This window comes from Typha angustifolia, chromosome 13 (assembly GCF_048772165.1).
Source record: "Typha angustifolia cultivar Huaian chromosome 13, ASM4877216v1, whole genome shotgun sequence".
In the NCBI taxonomy this organism is placed as follows: domain Eukaryota; kingdom Viridiplantae; phylum Streptophyta; class Magnoliopsida; order Poales; family Typhaceae; genus Typha; species Typha angustifolia.
Genome location: NC_133251.1, coordinates 15,121,009 through 15,142,476, shown reverse-complemented (window position 1 = coordinate 15,142,476; position 21,468 = coordinate 15,121,009). Strand labels below are relative to the sequence as shown.

Genomic DNA, 21,468 nt, shown 5'->3' with positions numbered 1-21,468 from the left:
AGCTTATCTACACATTTATTCTAGCATAATTTATCCAGTCACTTCCAAACCCACTCCAAAAAGAGGTGAATCCCATGTGGAAGTGATCACATTCCATCTTTTACTTATTTTAAGAGTCAGCTCTGTAGCTTATTGGCTTAGCAGCATGATCTCTCCTCCTTGATCCCTTTATCCTCCCCATATTCTTAAGTTTTTCTCTTCTCCTTGATCCCTTTATCCCCCTCTATTCTTAGTTTATTTCTTTCTCAGTCCTGTTCTTGAACCAGAGCCTTCTCTTTAATCAAAGCAGCAAGATAGTGGGCATTTCCTTTTTAGTCCCACAATCAAAAGGCAAGCACTGTTGTTGAATCACTCAGAGCCACATTTGGCATAATCTAAGAACAAAAGCCTATAACAGTAAAAGGATCAGAATCTTATCGGTTCGAATTCCTCTATAAACATTAGAGTTACTAGTTAGTAAAAATGTATGAAAGTGCTTTAATGTGCATAGTTTAGATTCGTTGATCCTATTCATATATAAAATTGTGTGGAAAGAGATAAAGCTTTACGCCGAATACATCATTCAATAGTGTATATTATGAGGGAATCCACTCAGAAATGGTTCTTCAGATGCTGATAAAAAAAAACATTATCACTCTAGTCTCCCACTTCTAATATACTGAAAGAACCAAAACAAAAAATAAAATAAAAAAATCCTAGGGAGAAGAACGTGTCTGGATGTGAATGGCCTGAGTTCCTAAGATTTTGAAAACAAAAGGAGAGAAAAAAAAAAAAAAAAGAATCTCTTCTTCACAAAATTTATTGTTGGCTTTATAAAATTATTTTCCACGTGAAATTATATATATATATATATATATATATATAGTGTGAGGCATACAGTTATGAGGCGCCAATATGGGTTGCCAAAACTTAAACATTTTGAGCAACTTCCTTTTATATACTCCATTAAAGAAGCCCTCCTGCAAAGCCTAAAGAATCCTTGGTCCTTAGAGCTCTTCTTTTGGAAGGAGAAAGCCAAGGAAGGCAATGGAGAAATCCTCAGCTTCTTCTAGGCCCGACGCCTTTCCAGTTGGTCTTCGGGTTCTGGTCGTAGATGATGATCCCACCTGGGTAAAGATCTTGGAGAAGATGCTTCGCAAGTGTTCTTATGAAGGTAGTTTGATACGATCTTTGATGGGTTTGTGATTTTTTTTGTTGTTGTTGTCTTTCTGGTGAAATGGGTCTTTTAGGTTGACGTTAAAGGTCAGAGCTTTCTTTTGTAATAATCTCTACTTGGTGCTTCTTCGATTTTATTACAGTTCATTTAATTTGTACTTTTGCTACTAAGGGAGAAAAGGAGGCAGTTCTTAGGTTTTAGTATTTGGGCTAATAATTGCGTTAGAATGGATGGCAGAGGGCTATGATTAATTTGATAATATATCGAACTCCGGAAGCTCTGGTGAGCAGTTATTTGCCTCTTTTTATTACCCTAAGAATCATATGCTGCAAATAGAGAGTAGGAGAGATAACTCATCATAGATATGCTAGTGATGAATGTCAGAGACTTGATCTTCAGAACTCGAACCTTTCTAGTCCTAGTAGTTTCTTAAGATTATACTTTGTCAAGGTACCAGGTATGGTGGCAGATTTTTTCTAGCAAAGGTTGAATCTTTTGGTCATTATTAAACCTGCTTGAGAATGAACTGTTAACGGTTTGAGAAATTTCTGCATAAAGATGCTTGACTGGCAAGTCGAAGTATTCTTCTCTTGCATCTGTTCACAAACAAAAGTATTAACCACTCCATCCATTAGAAGCTTCACGACACATGTGCATGGAATTTGCAGTTATATTGGTAAAATTTTACTGAAATCTTTGCATAATTATCATATACATTGTGCTCTTCTTATGATTTTTGGTGCAGCCAGGTTAGAATAATGCTTGTGTTATTCTCATAAAAAACATAGAGATTACTTTTATACATGTGAGATTTATGATCAATTGTTCTTGATAATTTATTATCTTTTTATCTACTTATATAGCTTGCAGAATCCTGTGTTCCTAGGAAATACATCATCCCTATTTCGTCCCTGGTTCATTACAGTAACATTGCTATTCTTGCCTCCTACAGTTACTACATGTGGTTTAGCTAGAGAAGCTCTGGATATCCTACGTAAAAGAAAGGACAAGTATGACATTGTAATTAGTGATGTCAATATGCCTGACATGAATGGTTTTAAGCTTCTTGAGCATGTAGGCCTTGAGATGGATCTACCTGTCATCAGTGAGTTTATCCATGTCCAAACATGAGCTTTCCGAAGAATTCAAAATATTTCTTTCTCATTTTCTATTGGTGTGATTGACTTATATACAAGTTTTTTGTCCCATCTTTGCAGTGATGTCTATTGATGGTGAAACAGGTAGAGTCATGAAAGGTGTTCAGCATGGTGCTTGTGACTATCTCCTCAAGCCTGTGAGAATGAAAGAGTTAAGAAATATATGGCAGCATGTTTACAGGAAAAAGATGCATGTAGTTCAGGAGATCGAAAGCCGTGATATCAGTAATGATCTTCTATGCAAAAGAAATGGATGTGACATTTTTGAGTACAGGAATGCATTAAGTGGTGAGGATGTAAACTCCACAAAGAAACGAAAAGATTCAGAGAACAAAGAATATTCTGATCAAGACTTTGGTGATCCTGCTACTGTTAAAAGAGCTAGAGTAGTTTGGTCTGTGGATCTTCATCAGAAGTTTGTGAATGCTGTTAATCAAATAGGATTTGACAGTAAGTATCAAGTTACTACTCATTTTCTCTCAGAGTATGTGAGCCATATGCTCTGTGACTTTGTGCATTTTATTTTCTCTTGAATCAAAGATCTTTAAACTGAAATTTCTCTTTACCCCGACAACTTGCTTTCTTGGCTTTCATACAATGATGTTTGTATGTTCATCACTATCTGTCTGCTCTCGCAGAAGTTGGCCCTAAGAAAATACTTGACTTGATGGATGTTCCTGGGTTAACAAGAGAAAATGTTGCCAGCCACCTTCAGGTGAGATATGAACTTGATATATTCCTAAATGCTAAGGTAGTCTTTTTTATCCAGCTGTGCGAGATCCTTTATACTTGATTTTAGATATAATAAGCCATTGTCTTTTTGTTTTTTTGTTTTTGTTTTTGTTTCCTTTCCTGAGTAGAGTAATGAGCCATTGTTATAGCTTCCATAGTTTGAGCTACTTTACATTTTAAGCAGAGACAAAAGATCTTTGAAATATTGAAGAATCTTATGCATTGACTTATAGACTTAACTAGAAGTGGTTTGGATAGATCAATCATTATCTGGTTCCTTATGCTTGTTTAGTAGTGTTTCTGAAAGCATGTAATTTATGCAGAAATATCGGCTCTACCTGAGTAGACTGCAGAAGCAGAGAGACATAAAAAGCTTCAGTGATAACACACGTCCAGATTTTAGTTCTAAAGATTCTACGAGTAATGTTCACCTTTGTAGCCCACTTCAAGTACAGCATGCAAATTCAGGTTGTGAATTTCATGCTTCTACAAATATCCATACTCCAAGAATGGTACCAGATATCCAACTACAGAACTTCAAAAGCACAGCATTCTTGCAAGTGGATAATAAGAAAGCTCTCACACATGATGTTCCTGATTCTCAGATGTTCAGCAATACCACTCATTTTGGTGTAGAGCTTTCTTTAGAGGGTATGATGCATAATATTTACCACAAGTCATCTCAACCTGTCAAACTGAAGCATGAGCCTCAGAATGGAGTTACTCCAGTGCTGCAATCTATGCAGTACCAGAAGCATAATCATGATAGCTCGGGATTGTTAGAGGACTATTCATGTCTGCCAAAGGCTCACCAAGAATATCCAGTTTTTATAGACACTATGCACACCCTGCCATCTGTAAACCCATTCAGTTTTATGGAGAAAGATATCACAGGTCCATCTGAAATCAAACCTGTCCTTACAAACTGCACTGGAGGTATCTCCCCGGAAACATGTGGAATTGACTCAATTTCCCTTCAAGTCGAGCACAGAATAGCAAGTTCCCAGGATATTGGAGCTACGTTTAATTTTGATGGACCTCAAAGCATAAGATACTGCTACTCCGATCAAACAGGCAATCAAGGTTTAATACCTCCATCACGAGAATTGAGTCTTTTAAGTGGCAGGGAACTGATTTCCTTACCCTACAGCGAGAATCTCTGTTCTCTTCAAAGCATTGGTTGTTTTGAGAATGTAGGGCTCAATAGCATGGATATTTTTCAGTGCAGTGATTCAACACGATTGACAGCAGTAGGAAGTAACTGGTATGATGATTTGGAATTTGACTAAGTACTTGTATGTTGCACTGGAGTAACCATTGATAAATTATTATTATTATTATTACTATTATTTGTTGTGTGCATAGTCCTGCTTTAAATACTTTCTTCAAGCATTCACTGCTGATGAAGGCTGATGCTTTTTTACTATGTTCATATGGTAGTGCTGATAGTCTGATAGCTATTAGTGTTATAACTTCGGCACCTGGTGGATAGATTCAGAGGTAGTCTTCCACTTCATTTATGGAGTGTTATAGAGTTAATCATGATTATATATATAAATGAGTAACATGTATCCTGATATTTATTTCAAATTTTGAAATATCATCTTTAACCTTCGACTAACACTGGGTTCAAATGTGATATGTATAGAAGCTGAGGGTAATTAACTTTCTTCTTCCTCCAGCCTGAGATGCAGTCAAATGAATTTTAAATGAATTCTTCATCTACCCTTTTGCAGTGATACAAACCATATAGATTTGAACTTAATGTTTCTAATGTATGAAACTAAAATCATAGATCATGTATCATAATATTTATGTTTTGTCCATCAAGGAACATACCACTAGCCATCAGTTATCTTAGTTTTGGTGGTACACATTCAGAACTCATCATGAGGTACAAAATCTTATTGGTCCAGCTTACTGAAACTGACACTGTCCAATTCCTAAAGGCCTAATCCATAGCAAAGATGATTAATTCACGTCTAAATGTGCCCATGATCTTTAACTTCTAAGAAGAACATCAAATGCTGGTTTGCAGTACCCGCGGTTGAAGAACTTGTCAGCAACAACCTTATACATTGCTTCAGTTAGGTGAACTCCATCCCAATTCACAAACTTAGCAGGATCTGAGCAAGCTTTTGGGACATTTGGTGAGCCACATGTGGCAAAGAGGTCAAAGTTTAACGCGCCGCCACCAGAACCACAACAAGTCTTGAAAGTCTCTTTAAAACCAAACATAGATGGATTCTTCAAGACAGTGTAATAAGCGCTGTAGTAGTCAGCATAAGAAATTATAGCGTCTGGATGCCGTCTCCGGAGCTCCTGCAATCTATTCTGAAGAATCATGTTGTGGCTGTAGACTTGGTTGTTTACACTAGCAGCACACCCAATATCATCTCTTTCATCTTGTGAACTCAATATCAGTGCTAGTGGAAGGCAGCCTGTTGGTGGCAAGCCTTCAACCACAATGTACTTGGCACCTTTGTTGAGCAAAGCCTGCCAATTAACAGGACAATCGTGTTAGGTAAACATCTTCGACTGATAAATTTAGCCATCTAATAATCAGATTTGGTAAATTAAACTAACAATCAATTCTGAGAATTGCTTTTACATGCCAAGAAGTTTTACTTTTTGTATATAGTGGAACATAAGAATTTTTCTCTCTGTAGCTCTAATTTCCCAATTTTCACTCTTTATTTTTCTAAATCTTATTGTGAGATGTATGATCTCTTAGCTGTTGATTTAGATACTGCTTATAGTCATGCTTCAAAACTAGCAAAAGCCTGTAAGGCTTCTAGATTCACACGATAAATTACTTTATCTGACAACTGATCTCATCTGTCAGTTTCTTGTTAATGTATGTTGTTTTCAAATGCAAATCAAATTTCATGTTTTCATTGTTAATCTACACCATCTTCATACTTCAACTCTATTTTCTTTTCCTACTTCAGTTTATGTACAAAAAGACGTTGTATACTCCTTTGCTAGTATGAAACTAGGAATTGTATGAATATGTTGCACCATGTCCTTACAGTTTGTATCTTTTGATATAAATTAATGATCAATTACTTTTAATTTGTTGATATCTTCTATAAAACACTTCTAATCTGTTTATCTTCATGATGTAGAGTTGATAAAACTAAGTTGGATATCTGAACAGCAGGAAGCATCTTGGAATCCAAGAGAAGCACAAAACAGAGAACTGAGCACAAGAAACCAAGAAGATGATGAAACAGAGGATCATGTCTTACCTCTAGAAAGATGGCCACATTCTTGACAGCCAGATCTCGAATACGATTTGGCGGGACGGAAGATGAAACACTATAAGCGTAGTCGTTAACTCCAATCTCACCAACCCAAAAGAGAGCATCTCCGACTGCAGCTTTGCACTCCGGTCGTTTCCTCCCTCTGCATTCCCTTTCTTCCAAGTGCCTCTCAAACCAAGACAGCTGCGTCATCAGAGACTGAGGAGTGATGTCAAAGGTCATGTTGTTCTTCACGAAGAAGTCATGCTCGATCGCGGTGGATCCCGCGACCGCAAAGTTGACACCGTGGGAGAAATCAGCAGACCTGGCAAGGAACGGCGGTAGGAACGGCAGAGACAAGGTGGTCGCGAGGAAATCTACCACGAGGCGGCCGTCGGAGTACCGATTCGTGGAGCGGTGGAAGAAGGTTGATCCATAGGGAGGGCTAGAGACATAGCCAAAGGATTGTGGCCCAGTTGTGGAGTGGGTGTTTCCAGTGTCTGTGAAAGAATCACCAAATGCATAGATCTTGGAGAAATTACGCTTGTGAGTAAAATTAGCAGGAGAAGAAGAAGAAACAAGAGGAGTCTGCAGTAGAATGAGCAAGAGGAAGGTGGTAGTAATGGTGTTAAGAAAGGCAGAACTGGCCATTCTTTACTTTGCGTTAGGCTACTACTAAGCTCCCTCTGGGAGTGAAGACGGTTAATATAGTTGGGGGGAGAGTGAAGGGATACACTGCAGTTGAAATGACAAGAAAACCCCTGGTTGAATGCCTCTGCCAAGGGCAATCAAAAGCGTATGGAGACTAGTTTAAATGGTCTGCATTTATTTCCCCATAAATGTGATCTGTTTGAGGTGACGTACTATGTGACACATTGTGGTAACTACAAAGTTTCTCTAGTTTATTTGATCAATTCACTTGTGGTTATTTCTAGGACTCTTGGTTCATCCTTGAATTACTCTACTTTACTTACTTGTAGTTATGCATGCATCCTCACCCATCGAATCCTAATCGTCTAGATCGAATCGGTTTAGTAGTTGATATGAGATCTGTGTTACTTATTGCCTTGTCTTCCTTTCTCTTTTACAGCTCCGGTGAAAAAGATTTTAATCACATCTGAATGCAAACAGGATGGACGTTTGCATTTGAATGTGGAGGTTGGCGGTGTTTCAATTAAACACAGAGAAGTAAATGCAGTGTGCGTTGTTCTTGGGATGGTTGGAGGTAGATGCAACTACTCATTCGGCGAGGTTTATTACTGCAATAGCCAGCAGATCCTCTGCAGCTCTGACTGCAGAATTTTCCTGTGTCGAAATACTTGGCGGCATGCGATCCGATGCCGAATTATGATTTAAAGTCGTGAAGTAGCCCCACTGCATGCATGAAGTTTTATGCAGATCGAGAGGAGTGTAGAGAATTTGCTTCTGCTACAACTAAAGGGGTTGCAGTTCTCACTGCAAGTTGTTGGTTTCTTCCAAGCTTTTGGCAAAGGTTACAATAAGTGACAATCTGGAAGGCTTTTGTTTGTATTAATTTTTAACGCCACAAGCTTTTAGAATACTCGATAAGTTTAACACCGCCAATACTATATATATCAAGTAGTTGACGAGAGCAACATGCTGAATATACTATCTGTGGCGAATTCAGCAACTCTCTCTTTCTTTTAGATATTAAGTGTTCTTTAAAATTTATGGCCAACATTGCTGACAAATTGTCATTGACAATCAAACCTTCTCAAAAATTCTAACTCCATGATTCTAACATTTGCCGTTGTCATGGCTTTAAAAGTTCCCCTTCTTAGTTTTTAGTTTTAATATGACATCAATTAAGATATTTTTCAACTCTTTAATTAGAACAGGACAACTGGTTTACCTCCTTCCATCTTTGGATGACTGGCTTAATTTATATGAAGTTTCATCACTTTTTAAATATATGTATATATATATATATATGTTAAAAGATGCTTAGTTGACCTTCCATCCTACAAGGAACGCACTCTTTGCATCTATGTGGATCACCATCATAGTCTTATTTCTTTAACATTCTTCTATAGAAAACATTATTCCATCTACTATAATAGATAAAAATGAACATATAATAAGAGCATATACATTAGATGGATTCATAGCTTGCTATATGCGTGGGAAGTGATGCATCATTCATTCATGATGGATCTTGGAAATGGACATTCATGTAAAATATGATGATAAATTTAAACCTTAGAGAATGTCAAATATTTTTAAATATGGCATAATTAGAGCACTTTTTAGTATCAAAATAAGTATATATATGTATGTCTTAGGAATGTGGCAAATGTGAGAGTTGAGTTGTATAAGATCATGTTGAGTCTTAGTCTTCTAGAAATAAGGAATATAGACCACAACTTGATGTCCAAAGACAATTTTATAATGCTCATGAGGGTGGCTAACTATCAACTAATGGTCAAAGTTGGTGGGCAGAATGGCTTTGGAATTTGGATGATAGAAGACTAATGACTCCTTGAAAAGTTTTCTTAATCTTTTAATCAAAGGAAAAGGGAGAAAAGAGAGGTTTGCATAACAATCAAACATGTAGTGCATGATGTGATGGGTCATATATTCACTTATTACTCTATTATAATGTATTATAATATATACATATTATTAGTCAGTTATTTATCTTTTATGATATCCAGACTTTAAATTTTTAGTCTTTTAATCCAATAATTTAAAATTTTAAGCTAATTAATTTTTACAAACCATATATGCTACAAGTAATTATAACATTAGTAATCCATGACCATTTTAATGGGTAGGACTTGTTCTAGATTGAAGCACATTTTTAATATTAATCCCAGAAAAAACAAACCTAAATTTGCTTTGATATCTGACATTGCATTGAGGTGGAATACAAAACAAAATATGTATTAAAAATAATAATAATAATAATACATCGATCGATTACTTCGAGGTTGAAAAGAAAAATTAAAGAAAAATAAATATAAATAAAACCTCGAATCCTTCTCCCAGACCCAACTAAAAACAGGAGCTAGAAATCCGAGTGAGCCCATTGGTATAAACAAATGGGTAGCATATCTTCTACAAAATCTACCTGTAGAAATTTCCTGCATTAACACTTGGTTCGGCTGCTAGAGCCAGTGAAATAACGCCAAGTATTGGATGAAACCAAATTCCTGCATATGCGCTGCAGAAGATCCGGGTCAGAGACGAGGGATATTCCATTTGGATTCGCATAAGCTTGCATATAGCAACCTTCAGTTAAGCGAATTCGCAGTTGGGATCTTTTTTTTTACCGTCTTGTGAGAAAAGAAGAGTGAGATTTGTAAATAGAAAAAAGCGAGGGTTTGAAGGGAAAATTAGTCTAAGGATCCAATGGCACCCACAAGTTTTCAAAACCGTCGTCGAACCTCTTTTGACCAAAGTCCCGGGCCCAATCGCCCACCCATTCGTCCGAACCTTCTGTTCCGGTCATTGCCCGGAGTATTATATATATAGGCTTCCATCTCTCTCTCTCTCTCTCTCTCTCTCTCTCTCTCTTCCATCCCTAGTAAGTCCATACCGTCAAGCCTCTCCTGTTTCTCGTCTCCGTCGTCTTTGAAGACTTTTTAGGAAAGATGTCTGCCTACTGCGGAAAGTACCATGGTATGATCCCCTAGATATTTGTCATTTTGAGCGTTTGATGGGTCTGATTTGGAGTTCTGATGCTTGCTTTTGTATGTTTTGGAGATTGAACAATGGAAGAGTAGATCTGGTTGTTTTCTTGCTTGCTTGTTGCTTTTTCTGGGGGGATTTTCTATGTTGGGTTTTGGATTTAGGATGAGTATGTGCGTAAAGGAGTCACCTTTACTTGGTATTGATAAAATTATAGTAATAACTCGTTTTATTAGTATTATTTGCCGAGGGTGAAGTATAAAATTCGAGGTTTCCTTACTTTTTGATTGAGGGGGATGTGGAAAAGGAGCCCGTTTTGTTGTATGATCTGTGTACTTTGACTGATAATAGAAGTTATGATGCAGAAAGATGGATTATTAATGATCTTGCTAAAACATCCTTGGTGCTTATATCTTCTTTAAATTTAAGGATAGCATTAGGTGGACTTTTGACTGCTTGTTCAAGTCTCAACCAATTGTTGGTTTGATATACCATAACGTGGACCTGCTTTGTGTATTATCTAATAGGATTGAAATGAAGGTTGTTTGAAAACCCTAAACCCTTATTTTCTGCTTCGTTGGACTCGTTGTTGCCGATGATGCAAATAAAACATAATGATATTTTTTGCAATCTTTCATCCTTTGCTAATCTGCCTATTTCTGATAACTGCTTGAAATGCCTTTCGATGTTGAAACTTGTTATCGAATGTTTGTTTGATTATTTGCTTACAGTAGGTCTTTTAACAGTGTATCTTTTTTTCTCTGACATTATCCAGTTTTGCTTGAGTAAGTTCTAACGTAATTCTACTCTATAATATTGGTTAGAGGCCTATTAGATTGTCCCTGCGACAACTTAAGTAGCTTTAATCCAATCTAGTTTTTTTACCTATTTTTGTGTTTTCCAAATTTGCACTGCATCCTGTTCAGATGATAGGCTATTGCTTGTCGTTATTATTTTGTAATATTATGTTTATTATCATGCCGATTCTTGTCATATATGTCTGCATCATCCAAAATGAACACATTTTTGTCTACTCATTCCATATGATAACATTTCAAAGTGTATAACGTCCATATAGTTAATTGTACCTTTTATTTATAGTTTGAGGGTTTTTTTTCCCATCTCATGTATGCTTCACAGTTCTTTTTTCTCGTTAATAACTTCTGATTCGCCTGCAGAAGTTTTCTTTAAGATCTATATCTTGCAGTCTTGGGGGTGTTTTCATCAAATGCATTAAGATTTATACATTAGAGTATTGTATAATGCCCCTATCCTAGATTGTCATTTTTTTATGCTCTTTGATCTGCTGCTTTAAGATTTCTCTAGACCTAAGAGCAAAGAACTGAGATGCTCTTTACCTTGCAGATGAGCTCATAAAGAACGCCGCTTACATTGGAACCCCAGGAAAGGGGATCCTTGCTGCTGATGAGTCCACTGGTACAATTGGCAAGCGCTTGGCAAGCATCAATGTTGAGAATGTTGAGGAGAACCGCCGCGCACTCCGGGAGCTCCTTTTCTGCACCCCTGGTGCTCTCCAATACCTCAGCGGTGTAATCCTCTTCGAGGAGACCCTCTACCAGAAGACTGCAGATGGCAAGCCTTTCGTCGAAGTTCTCAGAGAGGGCGGAGTCCTTCCTGGTATTAAGGTGGACAAGGGCACCATTGACCTAGCTGGCACTAATGGAGAGACCACCACACAAGGCCATGACGACCTTGGCAAGCGCTGCAAGAAGTACTATGAAGCAGGTGCTCGTTTCGCAAAGTGGCGTGCCGTCCTCAAGATTGGCCCTACTGAGCCATCACAGCTAGCTATTGATGTAAATGCTGATGGATTGGCCCGCTACGCCATCATCTGCCAGGAGAACGGTCTTGTACCCATTGTTGAGCCTGAGATCCTCGTTGATGGGCCACATGACATTGCGCGATGTGCTTATGTCACAGAGGTTGTCCTTGCTGCTTGCTACAAGGCACTCAATGATCACCATGTTCTTCTGGAGGGGACTTTATTAAAACCAAACATGGTAACTCCAGGTTCAGATTCCGCAAAGGTGCCCCATGAGGTGATTGCTGAGTACACTGTTCGCGCTCTCCAGAGGACTGTCCCAGCTGCAGTGCCTGCCATTGTCTTCCTCTCCGGTGGACAGAGTGAGGAGCAGGCTACTTTGAACCTGAATGCCATGAACAAGCTGAAGGGAAAGAAGCCTTGGTCACTTTCCTTCTCATTCGGCCGTGCTCTGCAGCAAAGCACGCTTAAGGCATGGGCAGGGAAGGAGGAGAACATTGAGAAGGCAAGGACAGCATTCCTTACCAGGTGCAAAGCTAACTCAGAGGCTACACTCGGGACATATGGTGGAGATGCTGCAGGTGGTGAAGGTGTCTCTGAGAGCCTTCATGTGAAGGACTACAAGTACTGATCTTTTCCTTCAATCGGTTTAGCGGCTTTTGAGTTATGAGTCTTAGGTTGCCTTAGAGGATGTTTAGATTTTCTAAGGAACTACTATGCTGCCTTAGAGGATGTTATCAATAAGTTGGAGTGTAATCTGTTTTGGATGTTTGTTACCTTTCTCATTTGTTTGGTATTGTGTTATGAATGTTTAACATTCTCCTGTGTTTTTTAATCAATTTAAATTTGATACAGTATCTTTGAATTGTAATCTACTATTGTTGATCTTTAGGGTGCATTTCAGTTTTCTTGTTCATGTTAATCTTTGTGATTTTTGCCATGGTTAATATGTTTGATTTGTTTAACTGCAGTACGAGATGAATACATTTTATAAAAGATGGCCCAACGGAAATTTTTTATACCCTTGAGTTGATCAACAATTTCTGTAAGCATATATTAGCCCCTAATCTCGTTTTACTTGTTCCCCTTCTTGTCTATCTAGAAATTTATCAGACACATTCGATTTGAGAATCTTTTTCGAAGCTCATTGACACCAAATCTAGCTTATATTAATAGGCGATTGCGTTGCCTGATGATTCTTCTGAATCTAGTTAAATTTAGCACGCATCCAAGTTTACTGTTGAACAAAACAAGATTATTCAACCACAGAAACATCAGAATTCAGACAATGGAGATTTGAAACAGAAACAGGGTAAATTAGAACCCTATCTATCAATATTTACTCAAATATGGGGTAGAAAATAAATAGGAAAGATCAAAAGGAATGAAACATTTTACTGCTAGAGACGAATATCATTGTATCTATAATATTACAGAGACTAGGTATTCTCTCAGAAAAAAATATATTAGAGACTAGGTAGTACAAGATCTAGAAGGTTGAAAGCAACTAAACACCATAAGAATCAACTAAATAAAAAATGAGTAAGGAAAAAAAAGTACAATTAAATTCCTGCGAAGAATGAAGAACAAAGCTCGATTTCCTGATCTTCTTGCTAGCTGTCGTACTTCTTTGGTTGGTGCCACTGTGCCAAACTTCTCGACAAAGAACCAAGAAATGAAGTTTTAGGGGGGGATATTCTCTTTCCAAAAAGATACTTTCCTCCAAGATCAGTGGTATAGTTCGTGCCGTTTGCCTTTAATCTTTCAATCTGCAATATTGCATATGTTAAGAAAAAGGAAAACTCATAGTTTGTATATGAAAATATTTCTTAGAACAGTTGGGAGCAATAACAGATCAAGAAAACAAGTCCCTTCAGCAAGATCGAATTCTGGAAGATATTCATGGCTTGCTAGGTGATTTGTCACTCAGCCACTTCGTTAGTAAAAATGAATAGCTGTGCAAAAAAAGTGAAACGGACCAATACTTGAAGTAATGTGATCTGAGCACAGTAATGTACCTTGCTTATTTTGCCATTTTTCAAGTAGTACCGGATACCAGACCAGTTTATCGACTGTGAAAAATGAGAACGAATTGCAGAGATAGGGTATAGGAAGTTATCTACCAACATTGCAAGAAATATCTGCACACCAGATACCCAGTTCACCAGACGTTAGATGCCTAAAATACACTTCATGCAAAAGTAAAATACCAAAGATAATCTAATTATCTGTCGCCCACATTATGAATTCAGAGTAACATTTTTCGTAGGACAGCATAGTCCTTCCTGAAAGTAAAGAAACTCGGGATATACTTACAAGTCCCCAATTATATGAATCAAGTGAGACTGTTGGCCCTTCTGGAGATAACATGTTGCATAATTGAATCTCCACCTTTGTCAAGTTCCACATTGAAGTAAGTTCTACAAGAGTGCATATAAGCAAGCAGCTAGCTAGAAGCAAACCTGGGTAAATCCATGTTGTTATTACATAGACATATATATATATAAGCAAAGAAGTAAATTTAGATAAAATTTATGAGTTGATGTTGTAATCGTTACTTATGGTCTTCAGTGATCTTTAACAAATATTTCGAACAATTCTCTAGAAGCAGCTCAACAGGATGAAAGATAAAAAAAACACAATTTCAAACCATATAAATTGATAAACTAGTGAAAAAATCACCTTTTCCATGGTATAAGTAATAAGCAAGGTAAAAAGGCCAACTAATGCTAATATTAAAATCACCTTTTTCTCAGCAAACGATTCTGATTTGTTCATTAAAAAGATAAATCAATTCGCCGGCATCTCTACTTCCTATCTTAATATCCACATCATTTCTAGTGTATTCAATTACTCTAGTTCTAGAGAGATTTCCACTTGACTAGGTCTACTGAAATTGTACTTTAGTGCTTACCACAAGATGAGGCAGATGCTTCTTTCAATAATCTTCCACTATAGGGTGCTCTTATGGCTGCCACAAGATGTATCATTGCCATGAAGTATGGCCAAACAAATCCCCATGACAAATAGCAATGTGAAGAAAAAAGTGCACGGTTCATTAGCCAGTTAACCGTCGACACATAGGATTCAAGAACAAATGTTTGCTTCCTGAGGTAATTCCAGTATCTGCATAAAACATTTAAAGATACAGTAATAAGCCATATGAATGAGGAAATACTATCTATGCTAAAGTGACTGAGAAAACAAAGAAGTATAAACCTTGAAAAGCTAAGATCACTTGCAAGAGGATGAGGAAAGACAGCAACTGGTGGTGAACTAATAAGCCTTTTATGTTGTCCTGTAAAGGATGCAGTAAAGTTATTTGAAGAACAGAAGCATATTGTTAGGCAGCACTGTGTACTCATGTATAATACAGTTGTAGCTAACCAGCTGCAGAATAGTATGATTCCAACTTATAAGGATAAGTTAGAATTAAGAGTATGTAAAAAAGAAGGTGAAAAAGAAAAGGAAACTCAGTTCATGTTGCAATATCTGAAGCAAAGAAAATTCATTCTGGGAATGATCATCACTTGGTAATCTTTCACAAGTAGAGGATTAGTGCCTCTTTAAAGAGAAATTATATTTCTATGTGACTGCAATATCAATGAAGATACTTCTAGTATTGACCAGTTTTAACAAATTTGCAGTATTATACCAGGTGTAAATTTTCACCTGCATATAGTTTCACTTAGAGTAGTTTTCAACCTAAAATATTTTGAAATGATTGTTTGAAACAAAAGACATGCCAAGATAAGTAAATAGAATTCACGCACTCCAATTTGAATTAAGAGAATACAGTTTTGGTCAATTCCCGAGCTTTATCACCATTTGACAGACATGATTTATATTACTGCAGGACACCTCACAATGTCCTTGTATCAGAATGTACTTTCTAGTTGAGTCCTTTTCACAAGGTTAATCCACAAACTACTCCAATCTACTTAAAAGTAGAAACTTTACCATCAGCTACCAAAAGAACTCAAAGTTTGAGATGGATTAAGTACAAGATGTGTAACAGCTGTTTAGTTACTATAGCCAAATTATTCTCTTATTACAATAATGAAAGAATGTTAAAATTAATTTCAGCAAGCAAATGCTTATACTAATTAGTAATTTACCAAAGAGGACACATTTTAGCTTATGACAAAAATTAGACAAACATATTACCAGCTATTGCTGCTAGGGTCATATCATCAGAGTATCCACCATCACGTAGTCCACTAACGATACCATATAAATCCATCCTAAAATCTTCAGCATGCATCTAAAAAGGTATAATTATTAGAAAAGTAATATAATAGCTGTAGCACCAGTTTCTGTTTTAACATAGAAAGAATAGGAATTAAGATTAAAGCTCACCATCATGCAGCCTCCCCAAAGGAAGAAAGTCTTTCCACCAGTTGCAAATCCCATTGAACAAGGCTGATATTACATTACTGGTAAGTGCCATCGCAACAAATAACTTACACATAAAGAAACAAAATATTTGAATAGCTCTTAACAAGAGATTGGAAAGAAAAGGAAGGAATTTGACCATCTAAGAAAAAGCATACCATGTGATATTCATAGATGCAGTAACTACCCAAGCTCCCAGAAGGCAAATCAAGAGGATATCCAGTTTGAATAAATATCTGAGCCATTTGAGACAAAGATAAGGTACTAATCCTAGTACGTCACCACTGAAGGATTAAAGAAGATGACTAATAAAAGCTGACACAATACACTTCAGGGAAAAAGGTACCTCAGGATTCTTCTCCATTTCAGCTGTAAGGGCTCCAATTGATCCAGGATGCAACCTAACATCATCATCCAAAAATAAAACATACTTGCTGTCCTTATGCATCCTTTCGACACCAACCTGAATCAGTGTGATATCATATATATCAGCAGGTCTCATAAATAATGAAGATGGGATAAGGTAAACATAGGAAGAGTGAAGAATCAGCATTCCTGGCGTGTATCAAAATATGATTGGATACAACAAAAGCAGGAAACAAGGCCCTCTAACATTAGGATCTTCTAAATCCCGGAATTCTCTTGGCTAGTTTGAGTAGCCAATGTGAGCTGGTTGTATTGGCAAGAATAAGAGAGAATTACTACATGCACTGTCAGTTAGTCTGTGGCAATGTGGTCATTATTGATGCAGTAGGTTTCTTTAGAAATATTTACACTCTCAAGTTCTAGAAATAATTGTGCATAATCTCAGGCATCCTTGCATCAAATTTATTGGTTTTCTTCCAAAAATATTGGAAAAAGAAGATGATTGATGGTTATTAACCTTAGATACAAGTTCCAGGTTCCCAACTTCAATGATCAATGAATTTTAACAATGTTTACCATAAGACCTAATAATATAGGATACTAATTATACTGATTATCATTTATTAAATTGATTTTGGTACTATAAATTAGCTTATTCATGAAATATTTTACATCTTATTTATATGTTATTATCTTTTAGAACTAAGGCATATGAAAATAGATACTAAAGTTAATGTCTGATCTTTCGAATATAAGGGAATGTGTTCTCTTAGGAAGTGATAAAAGAAAAGAGAATTTTGATTTCACATGCCACAATTTTTTACAATTCACAACCTACTTTTTCATTTACAAATCGAATCCTCTGTTTTCCGAGGTTTTATTTAGAAAAGCACCCTACTGGCCTACCATTAGTATGTCGGACAAACTGTAACAAATAATAACCTTATGTTTCACTTCAGGTGCCAAATACAAAATATTACCAAATGATTCTTATTCTAATCTAAAATAAAGACAATAAGTCAATAAGCCAAGGAGCTGAACTGGTCGAATCAATGGCGACAGTTTTAGGGGGAATCAAACAGCCAGAGCCAGGTTCTGCCATGAAATATCTAGCACTAAAGCCAGCGAGTTCTCAGTCTAGGTGGAGAAAGATTGAGTAATAAAGAAGGGAGACAACTCTTAGGTAAGGGAAGTAAGAGTATCTTCTGTAATCCAATCAATTAAATTTGAAATAAATGTTATAGACCATTACCGATGCCTTCTCATCAATCTATCTTGGGCTAGATCTAACCCAAGGTACTTTTTGTTGAAAAACAAAAATTTGAAAGCATAAGACTCAATTTCTATATAGTTGAAACATAAAACATACAGAAAAGCAGAAATCTAGCAGAACAATCACATTTACAAGCATTTAATATTAGATGCAAGTCAAGGGAAAATAAATTTACAGATAATCAAAAGGTTCGACAAAGAAAAGAACTGAGCAATTTGTTCTTATGCTCTTCAAATGCAAAAGCATGCATTAGGTAAGTGATGTGCCTAGCTTAGTCTTACCAAGGCTGAAACTTGAAAGTGAAAATAGAAACATTATAAGATAGAAAAAAACCTTGTTGAAGCAGCACATGTAATCTAGATTTGCTATATAAAAGAAGCAATAAATCATTTACATACTAACTGATTATGGATTTTCTGGCTGCATGTAGTTGACAACCCAGCTACAACAATCTTTGCATCGATATTGTCCTGAAAAGGATTAAAATCTACAGTTAGAACATGCAACAAATGATCAACTAGATCCAACTTGCCACTCACTTCATGTAACTTGTGCCAGAGTAGAAAGAATTTGTGTTCTCGTGTACCATTTATATATCAATTATAAGATACATGTTAGATCTTAGACTCCAGATCACAATGTTCAACATCAAGCAACAATCTTAAGATTCCAGATGAATTTGAGTCCCTCATAGTCTCAAGGACGAGTTCACTTTTAAGTAACAGAATATGTCAGCATAGATAGATGTGTAGAAAATAAATAAGCTGCACTGTTTATCTAGTGTTTAAATGTATATAAGATGGCCTTAATTGAACCAAAAAAAGAAGAAGAAGGGTTATTGTTGATGTTTACACCTACCTTAAAGTCTGTAATTAGTCGCGATACAGCATGGTAAGCAGGATCATTAGTGCTTTCCACCACAAAGAGGAACTCAAGAGGTCCACCATAAAGAGAAGTGATCTGTTTCAAAATATTTGAGAACCAACAACAAAATTAAGTGAGGATAATAAATTGGGGGACAAAGACATGTTAAAGCTCACATGAGTCAATTAGAGGTAAGAAGTGATGATTTTTCTTTTCTTGAATTTCTACATCTTCTGTATCCACAATTTAACAGAGATAGAATAATCATTCAATAAATATATTTTGCTTTTTTTATTTATTTTCTTCATTGTTTGCAACAAGCTAAATTTTAAAAGTTAAAATGCTATGCTAGAAGCATCTAGAGTGACGTTATACTCACTTGGCTTCTCCAGTTTTGAAAATTATGTTCCCCGAGTCCCTTCAAAGGCATGATTACTGACACTCTAGGCAAGTTCAGCTGAGCAGAGTGCTCAAGATCATTTATATCATCGCAGAGAAATGCAAAACTGTTGCCAGATTCTATAATGCGCTTCATGTGCCGAATTACTCCATTCCTGATGGGAGGTAGAAAATAGATGTCCAAATGTTTCAGTACCAACTACTGACAGAAAATGCATAACAAGAATAAGGTTAATAGAAAGATTTCTATTGCAGTTAGTAGTTTTAAGAATCAGAATACCTGACATAAGCAGCAAAACACCATCCAACAGCAAGTGTTAAACAAATTACACAACCCTATAACAATGAGAAAAAAGAATCTGTCATATGAAAGGTGAAGCCTTCACAAATCAGCATGCTGCTAGACAAATTAAAGAAAAACCATGTTGATCAAAAACGAATTTTAATTGCAGGACAAATCCTTAGCTCACTTTCTCCATAAAAAGCAATTTCCATTAGTTCCAATTACTATGCCCAGCAGCACTATATTACAAAGAAGATCAATCTTCATAGATAGTGCTGTCTTTTCTTGGACAACATCGTACATTATCAACTTGTTTGGCCGACCAGCCACCTAAGCACTCTTTCTCACTTCTTGTTTTTGTTAACTTCTTCAGCGTGAAATAGGTGCACTGTGTCATTGAAAAGTATGAACCTAAAAAAAACACGGCTAAAAAGTATTAAGCAATCTGCACATCTGGGTTTACTCTAGAAGCAAGCACTACCCATCATTGGCAACTTGTAGATTGCAGTTCTTCTGCTCTTCATGTATAGTTCATCAGACTTACAGCTTGGCAATAAAGTGTACTATCTGCTTTTCATTGCAATATCTCGAGGAATAGCTTCATGTTGCACTAGCTTCCTTTAGTTGCATTTCACTCATGTCCAATTCTTCATCATAGAGTTCCGGATGGTATACTATTTAACTCCCAATATATAATAATTCTTTTGCATCCTTCATAAAACTACTTCACTTCACACGATTTAATTGTCACTGACAGCATCCTAATAGGCACCAGCTTTCAAAAGATCCTTTTCTTTTTGTTATTTTCTTTTGCAGAAGCATAAGCTTCTTGCAAAAGCTTCCACAAAGTGTAGGAACAAATAACAAAAGGAAAGTGACACCACGCCAACTGCTTGATGTGATGTTCGCAACCAATGGGACGGAGAGTTTGATATCTTGCTTCAGATCTGGCCACCATAAGCCCTATCCCACCAAGAACCAAAACTTTCCACCCCCAGAGCTTTATACGCCAAACTCAATTCCCAATTCTAATTCCAACAAGAAAGATCGAAATAAATATCAGGAACCATCCGACGAACCTTAGATCTTTACCAATAAGCTAATAACCAATAAGTAGACCAAATAAGCTCCAAAAACCGAGCTTTTTCGCAGATCCGCAGATCCGATGTCACGAGCCGTGATCCAACCAAACCAGAAAAGGAGAGAAACAGAGGGATTGCAAAACAAATGTACCTGGATCTGAATAAAGACAGCGATGGGAGTACAAAGAGCTCTACTCGCCGCCGCCAAGAACGCGTCGAATGCTTCCAATGCCGCCATCTTCCTTTCTCCTTTCCTCCCTTCAAATCAATCGAACTCCTCCCTTCGATCACCGCAACGAAGACGACGGCGCAAAACCTCTCAAATGACCATCGAGGGAGGAGAGAACGGTAGCGAAATCGAGCAAGAAAGAAGAAGGAGGCCAGGAGACGGAAGCTCGGGCCTTTAGGACGGCCGTGGATCTTAGCGGCAAGGAGTAACAAAAATGCTCGCCCCCAAAACTATCAAATCTAATTAAATTATTAACTGCAGCATCGAACGCTTATTGGATCCAACTGGGCGACTAATTTTAAGAAACTCGGAAAGCCAATAAAATCCTGCCGCGTACGTGTTTGTGTAGGGCGCTCCAACGTTTTGAGGTGTAGGCGATCTGATCCTCTGGAGATATTCTCCGAAAACACCCGAATCTTTTTGAGTTCCCTTCGAGCAAATGATTTAAATCTCTGTGGGTTGATGTCATTCCAGGCTGTTTCCTACTGGATCTTCGTAGTTTTCTTTTGTGTCCCCTAATATTTTTTAATTGTTTTTTTATGACACGGCCGTGTGGGAACTGGGAATGGCACTTGCCATGTATATATATATATATATATATATATATATATATATATATATATATATGTTATAGAAGTGCAAGCAAATTACGATGGGAAAATTTAATTGGATCTATACCAATTAGACCATGTGTCACATGTAACCTGTCAGTCAGAGTCTATATAAGCCTCTGGCTCCCTGGGAGCTTTCAAACGAGTTGCGCCCAGAATCATTAACTAGAGGTGGCCATGTCCTTTTGAAAGGAGGAGGGTAATTGATAATAGAAGTGAGGGAGGTTAAAACGGAATCGCTG

The 21,468-nt window shown here is 37.0% G+C and overlaps 4 protein-coding genes across 7 annotated transcripts; 2 read left to right on the top strand and 2 right to left on the bottom strand.

Annotated features, from left to right (window-relative positions):
- Positions 1 to 910: 910 nt before the first annotated feature.
- On the top strand, positions 911 to 6,334 carry LOC140772963 (two-component response regulator ORR26-like). 4 transcript variants are annotated; one of them, XM_073115236.1, is made up of 6 exons: positions 911 to 1,153; positions 2,109 to 2,261; positions 2,374 to 2,763; positions 2,952 to 3,028; positions 3,369 to 4,309; positions 6,209 to 6,334. In XM_073115236.1, exons 1-6 carry the CDS (start codon positions 1,027 to 1,029, stop codon positions 6,249 to 6,251), a joined length of 1,731 nt encoding a protein of 576 aa, XP_072971337.1. In that variant the 5' UTR covers positions 911 to 1,026; the 3' UTR covers positions 6,252 to 6,334. The 4 variants fall into 4 exon arrangements, with proteins under 4 accessions (XP_072971337.1, XP_072971339.1, XP_072971340.1 ...); XM_073115238.1 differs by having other exon boundaries at positions 6,174 to 6,277; XM_073115239.1 differs by lacking the exon at positions 2,109 to 2,261.
- LOC140772964 (GDSL esterase/lipase At3g48460) lies at positions 4,818 to 7,068 on the bottom strand. The gene is made up of 2 exons (XM_073115240.1): positions 6,297 to 7,068; positions 4,818 to 5,541 (listed from the first exon to the last, which is right to left on the bottom strand). Exons 1-2 carry the CDS (start codon positions 6,939 to 6,941, stop codon positions 5,047 to 5,049), a joined length of 1,140 nt encoding a protein of 379 aa, XP_072971341.1. The 5' UTR covers positions 6,942 to 7,068; the 3' UTR covers positions 4,818 to 5,046.
- Positions 7,069 to 9,773: 2,705 nt separating this feature from the next.
- Positions 9,774 to 12,595, top strand: LOC140773773 (fructose-bisphosphate aldolase 1, cytoplasmic). Its single transcript, XM_073116502.1, has 2 exons — positions 9,774 to 9,932; positions 11,307 to 12,595. Exons 1-2 carry the CDS (start codon positions 9,905 to 9,907, stop codon positions 12,353 to 12,355), a joined length of 1,077 nt encoding a protein of 358 aa, XP_072972603.1. The 5' UTR covers positions 9,774 to 9,904; the 3' UTR covers positions 12,356 to 12,595.
- A 497-nt stretch (positions 12,596 to 13,092) lies between these two features.
- On the bottom strand, positions 13,093 to 20,945 carry LOC140773935 (uncharacterized). The gene is made up of 14 exons (XM_073116726.1): positions 20,538 to 20,945; positions 19,302 to 19,357; positions 19,002 to 19,176; positions 18,617 to 18,718; positions 18,157 to 18,228; positions 16,466 to 16,582; positions 16,278 to 16,355; positions 16,084 to 16,146; positions 15,892 to 15,988; positions 14,944 to 15,022; positions 14,639 to 14,850; positions 14,041 to 14,186; positions 13,743 to 13,865; positions 13,093 to 13,493 (listed from the first exon to the last, which is right to left on the bottom strand). The coding sequence occupies exons 1-14, from the start codon at positions 20,622 to 20,624 to the stop codon at positions 13,338 to 13,340; spliced, it is 1,563 nt and encodes a 520-aa protein (XP_072972827.1). The 5' UTR covers positions 20,625 to 20,945; the 3' UTR covers positions 13,093 to 13,337.
- Between the last annotated feature and the right edge of the window lie 523 nt (positions 20,946 to 21,468).

Excerpts from the sequence above, each read along its gene's own strand:
- LOC140772963 (XM_073115236.1), top strand. The coding sequence starts at position 1,027 with ATGGAGAAATCCTCAGCTTCTTCTAGGCCCGACGCCTTTCCAGTTGGT. Across the intron at positions 1,154-2,108 it reads TCGCAAGTGTTCTTATGAAG|TTACTACATGTGGTTTAGCT; the intron begins GTAGTTTGATAC and ends TGCCTCCTACAG. Across the intron at positions 2,764-2,951 it reads TAATCAAATAGGATTTGACA|AAGTTGGCCCTAAGAAAATA; the intron begins GTAAGTATCAAG and ends CTGCTCTCGCAG.
- LOC140772964 (XM_073115240.1), bottom strand. The coding sequence starts at position 6,941 with ATGGCCAGTTCTGCCTTTCTTAACACCATTACTACCACCTTCCTCTTG. Across the intron at positions 5,542-6,296 it reads ATGTGGCCATCTTTCTAGAG|GCTTTGCTCAACAAAGGTGC; the intron begins GTAAGACATGAT and ends GTTAATTGGCAG.
- LOC140773773 (XM_073116502.1), top strand. The coding sequence starts at position 9,905 with ATGTCTGCCTACTGCGGAAAGTACCATG. Across the intron at positions 9,933-11,306 it reads CTACTGCGGAAAGTACCATG|ATGAGCTCATAAAGAACGCC; the intron begins GTATGATCCCCT and ends TTTACCTTGCAG.
- LOC140773935 (XM_073116726.1), bottom strand. The coding sequence starts at position 20,624 with ATGGCGGCATTGGAAGCATTCGACGCGTTCTTGGCGGCGGCGAGTAGA. Across the intron at positions 14,187-14,638 it reads AGCATCTGCCTCATCTTGTG|GTTTGCTTCTAGCTAGCTGC; the intron begins GTAAGCACTAAA and ends GGATTTACCCAG. Across the intron at positions 13,866-14,040 it reads ATTCATATAATTGGGGACTT|ATATTTCTTGCAATGTTGGT; the intron begins GTAAGTATATCC and ends TCTGGTGTGCAG.